This window comes from Pipistrellus hanaki (assembly GCF_964339955.1).
Source record: "Pipistrellus hanaki genome assembly, chromosome: 14".
Taxonomy (NCBI): Eukaryota; Metazoa; Chordata; class Mammalia; order Chiroptera; family Vespertilionidae; genus Pipistrellus; species Pipistrellus hanaki.
The window spans coordinates 46,569,371-46,574,756 of NC_140516.1; the positions used below are offsets into that span (position 1 = coordinate 46,569,371).

Below are 5,386 nucleotides of genomic sequence, written 5' to 3' on the forward strand. Positions count from 1 at the left end.
AATGCCTGTACACGTGGGTATATGGAACCTTTTCTTCTTGATCTTGTATTCTTATCTGAAGTCAATAAAAAGTGTTAGCGGAAAAGTGCTTTCCCTCCTGCCCCCTCCCCCCCCCAAAAAAGTGCCATGAAATGTAGGAATTTTAAAGGAGATCTGAGAGCATTTTATTTGAAGAGAAATGTAACCTGAGTCACTGAAGGAAAGCCCCAAGAATCCTGAGCGCCCTTTACGCCTGCAGCCCTCTGCTGGAACTCCTATTAAAATACCCTTCTGGTTTTGATTTCCATGTAATGAATTTATTCTCCAGAAATTCAGAGAAGCTTGGTGTCTCTCACCCTCTCTCTCTCTCTCTAAATGAACAATGGAAATTTTTCTGGAGAGTTTTTCCACAATTCAAATCTCATGCCCCCATACGTGTACACAAAGAAATGCCCCCGTGATGTATACAAATACATACGTATTGACACATATGCTACAGTCACTGGCGCCCAGGCTTCTGCACTGAATGCCCACAAGCCAGTTCCGGCCTTATCGCGGACAGGAAGCTGCAGTCCCTTCGCCCTCCTGGGGCACTTAAACTTGGCACAGGCTCTCCCAGTGGCACTACTTGTCGGAAAGATGGCGCTGGATAGAATGCCTCCTTCCCACATTCCCTACACCTCACCCCACAGTCCGGCAGCCTCAAACTCAATTCTCCCCTTGGCTATTTTGAGACTGCCCCTTCAGGAAGGAGGAGGGGGGGGGGGGCAAGGGAGGGCCAAAAGAAGCCGGAAGGGAAGACAGGTTTGTGGTGACAACATGGGTAACTAAGAGTCTCCAAAGCTTACATTAAAGGCAGGGGGCAGGCTCTGGCTCTGGCCCTCCCCTCTTTCTAGCCCTTCTCCTTTCCTTGCTCACCTGAGCCTCCCCAAGAGGTCACAGTAAGCTGACAAGTCGTCCCTGAATAAACAAATAAACTACCCACCAGCCCCCTCCCAAGGCAATTTTACATACTTGGATTTAAGTAAGCCAAGGGAGTTAAAACTGCTTGTCTTTATGGCTGAATGAGCATTGCTTTTAGCCCTGGGCTCAGGTGGCTGCGGAAGTTGGTCTCTCCCCCAGGTAGACTGACTTTGGTCCAGCTGCTAGAAAGACATGTGAGTGACACATACTTCTTAGAAGCTGTTTCCTTCTCAAGGATTCGATTAAAGGCGTTTTCTTTTCAAAGCTGACCTGGGGAACTTGCTGTGGCTTACTCTGAGAGCGGGCTGTGTGTTCCTGGCGGCTTGTTCTGTCCCTCCGTCCCCACATATAACCCACAGGCAGGAGGCTCACGGATTTCAAACCGGTTCCTTTGCCAACTCCAAAACCACGGGTCTAACTCCAACTGCGTCTGACTCTAATCCTCCTGGGTATGTACCTATTCTCTTCTCTCATCCCTCCCAAAACTAATCCCAGAGTTTTGAGAATCTGGGAACTTGGGCAGAGGAGAAAACAACCAAGACCTGTGAAAGCTCCGTGCATTACCTCAACCAAAACCAACAGTGTCTTTGTGTTTGCATTGGCCCGGCTCAACGGATCGGATCATGTGAATCCCAAAGCACGAAACGCAGGTGTCCTTCCTGTCCAACGTGTGCTCACATGGGCTCCTTCTCGGTGGCGGTGTCCTGGACTCCACGCGCCCACGTTTGCGTGTCCTGAAGCCTCTCTCTCTCTCTCTCTCTCTCTCTCTCTCTCTCTCTCTCTCTCTCTCTCTCTCTCTCTCTCTCTCTCTTTCTCTCTCTCAGGCACACGCGGCTTCATCCCACTCAGGCTCGCCAGCTGGGACCAGGGAGTGTGTGTTTTTCCTCCCGTCCTCCGCGCTGGCTGTCAGAGGCACTAACCTGGATGCATCTACCGGGCTGGCAGGCCAGCTGCCGGCGAGCACAGCGCCCAGAGAGCTTCCGGACAGACGGACAGATTCACCTTTTGCTTCAGCCGGGCGATCGCTCGCTTGGCTGCAAAGTTTCCTCTGACCGCGGACGCCCGCTTCCCATCTCCGGAGCTGGCCGGGCGCGGGCTGCCTGGGTCCTCCCTAGAAGGGGAGAGGGTTTTTCCCACTCACTCTACTAGGCTGCCCGACCTGAGGACCAAACTCCTCCAACCCGCCCCCCCTGGCCAGGCTGCCCCAGTCCTCCGGTGCTGGGAGGACCCGAGGCCCCCTCCCCAGCTCCCTGACTGGCGATCCGGGCGCCGCCGGAGGTAGACGGGGAGCCGGGGCGCGGGGGGGCAGGCGGGAGCTGAGCGCAGGAGGCGAAGGCAGCGCAGCTGGGAACGGGGCGCAGGAAGGGGGGGCCTCGGGAGCCGGCGGGGACGCGGGTAGGAGCCGGGCGCCGCGGGGAGCTGGGGGATCGGAGGCCGGAGCCGGCGGGTGCAGAGAGGGGTGCGCTCACAGCACCGCGGGCGCGGGAGGCGCTGGCTGGGGGATCCGCCGCGGACTCCCGGAGCTCTGGGCTGTGGGTGCGAGGAGGAGAATGCGGGGAGCTGGGGCGGGGGTTAGGAAGGGGGGGGGGCGGTGAGAGAGAGCTGGGGGCGTGCCTTCGCCCCGATTGGCTGCAGGCGCCTGACGCGGGCCCCGGAGGCCGGCCCGGGGGAGTGGGAGCGGGGTGGGGTGGGTGCTGGGTGCCGGGCTGCGAGCTCGGCGCGCTCAGAAACATGCTGAGGTCCCGGCGGCTGTTGCAGCAGCGGCTCCAGCAGCAGCGGAGGCGGCGGCGGCGGCGGCGGAGACAGCGCGCAGCTCCTCCGGCGGCGAAGGCGCCCGGCGGCGCCCATGCCTCCGGCTCCGCGCCGCGGCTGCCCTGACCCGGCCGCGACCTCCCTCCCCGCGCGGGCCCAGCCGCCCCGACCTCTGGGGGGTCCCCCAAACAACACGGCCCAGCCGCCCCGCCTCCACACCCCCCGGCCCCGGCCTCCTCCTCCTCCTGCTCCGCAGCTCGGCATGGGCGCGGGGGCGCTCGCCCTGGGCGCCCCGGAGCCCTGCAACCTGTCGTCCTCCGCCGCGCCTCCGCTCCCCGACGGCGGCGGCGCGGCCCGGCTGCTGGTGCCCGCGTCGCCGCCCGCGTCGCTGCTGCCGCCGCCGGCCGGCGAGGAGGGCGGCCCCGCGCCACTGTCGCAGCAGTGGACGGCCGGCATGGGCCTGCTCATGGCGCTCATCGTGCTGCTCATCGTGGCGGGCAACGTGCTGGTGATCGCGGCCATCGCCAGGACGCCGCGGCTGCAGACGCTCACCAACCTCTTCATCATCTCCCTGGCCAGCGCCGACCTGGTCATGGGGCTGCTGGTGGTGCCGTTCGGGGCCACGCTGGTGGTGTGGGGCCGCTGGGAGTACGGCTCCTTCTTCTGCGAGCTGTGGACCTCGCTGGACGTGCTGTGCGTGACGGCCAGCATCGAGACCCTGTGCGTCATCGCCCTGGACCGCTACCTCGCCATCACCGCGCCCTTCCGCTACCGCAGCCTGCTGACCCGGGCGCGGGCGCGGGCCCTCGTGTGCGCCGTGTGGGCCATCTCGGCGCTGGTGTCCTTCCTGCCCATCCTCATGCACTGGTGGCGGGCCGAGGGCGCCGAGGCGCGCCGCTGCTACGACGACCCCAAGTGCTGCGACTTCGTCACCAACCGGGCCTACGCCATCGCCTCGTCCGTGGTGTCCTTCTACGTGCCGCTGTGCATCATGGCGTTCGTGTACCTGCGCGTGTTCCGCGAGGCCCAGAAGCAGGTGAAGAAGATCGACAGCTGCGAGCGCCGCTTCCTGGGCGGCAGCAGTGGCCCCGCGCGGCCGGCCTCGCCCGCACCGTCCCCGGGGGCCCCGCCGGACCCGCCGCCGGAGGCCGGGCGGCCCAGCAAGCGGCGGCCCTCGCGCCTCGTGGCCCTGCGCGAGCAGAAGGCGCTCAAGACGCTGGGCATCATCATGGGCGTGTTCACGCTGTGCTGGCTGCCCTTCTTCCTGGCCAACGTGGTGAAGGCCTTCCACGCCGACCTCGTGCCCGACGGCCTGTTCGTCTTCTTCAACTGGCTGGGCTACGCCAACTCGGCCTTCAACCCCATCATCTACTGCCGCAGCCCCGACTTCCGCAGCGCCTTCCAGCACCTGCTGTGCTGCGCCGCCCGCCGCCGCCGCCGCCGCCCCGCCGGCCCCCGCGACCGCGACCGCGACCGTGACCGTGACCGCGACCGCCGCGCGCGCGCCTCGCCGGGCTGCCTGGCCGTGGCCGGGCCCGTGCCGCCCGGGGCCGCCTCCGACGACGACGAGGACGAGGACGACGGCGGCGTCGGGGCCGGGCCGCCCGCGAGGCTGCTGGAGCCCTGGGCCGGCTGCAACGGCGGCGGCGGGGCGGCGGCGGACAGCGACTCGAGCCTGGACGAGCCGAGCCCGAGCCCCAGCCCGAGCCCCAGCCCCGGCTGCACCTCGGAGTCCAGGGTGTAGGGCCCGGCCCGCCGCCCCGTCTCCCCGTCTCCCCGTCTCCCCGCCGGGACGCGCGGGCTCTGCGCGCCGGGATGGAGAGCCCGGGCCCGGGATGGAGAGAGCCCCGGCGCCTCCGGATGGCTCCCCGGGGGGAAAGAGATGTGTGTTTACTCAAGACCTGCAGCAGGTGGACGCGGAGCCCACAGACCTCCTCCGAAGCATCCAAAACAAACAACCCACGGAAGCGTCACGGGCCGGTGCACAGAAAGGGAAGTTTGGGGAGAGGTGGGAGCGCGGCTGGCTCCTTTCTCTCTCGGGTTCTTTTCCCTGCTTGTGCGATGCCTCTTGAGATATACCCCCCCACCCCCACCCCGCAGGTGACACTGTCTGCAGGGAAGGAGGAAGCAGGGCAGGGAAGGAAGAAGCATGAGGGTATGCAGTGTTGTGGATCAGCATGGCTTCCATCTCCCTGCCTGGAAAGGGAGCCGTCCACCCGGCAGAGGGGGGTGGGAAGGGGAGGGATGGCAGTGTGTCAAGCTGTCTTTCCATTTGCTTTCCAGAGAAATTTCAGTTTAATTCCCGAGGAATGATTTCTCCTGTTCGGGAAGCAAAGGGAAAGGGTGGGTGCCAAAAGTGCGTTTCAAAAAAGAAAGAAAGAAAGTGTAAGCTATTCCTGGAACGCGCCTCACCTTGCTTCCCCTGAGCAGGGCGAGACTGCTGTCCCCGGCCCCAGGTGGCCAGGCTGAGGGGTTTCTACCTCACTCTGTGCACATTGCACAGAAGCTAGGAAGACTTGTTTATATTAAACAGCTTATTTATGTATCAATATGCGTTGGAAGGACCAGGCACGGCACTGAGCCTCTATGACATGTGACTCTGTCCATGGAGGACAGGACAGAAAAAGAAAAGACAAAAAAAAAAAAAAAAGAGGAGGTAATTCAGATTACTGCACATGTGGGTAAAAACAAA

The 5,386-nt window shown here is 63.2% G+C and overlaps 1 protein-coding gene across 1 annotated transcript; it reads left to right on the forward strand.

The window, feature by feature from the left end:
* Positions 1–2,672: 2,672 nt before the first annotated feature.
* Positions 2,673–4,543, forward strand: ADRB1 (adrenoceptor beta 1). The gene has a single exon (XM_084904036.1). The coding sequence runs from the start codon at positions 2,789–2,791 to the stop codon at positions 4,436–4,438; it is 1,650 nt and encodes a 549-aa protein (XP_084760162.1). The 5' UTR covers positions 2,673–2,788; the 3' UTR covers positions 4,439–4,543.
* The last annotated feature ends 843 nt before the right edge of the window (positions 4,544–5,386 follow it).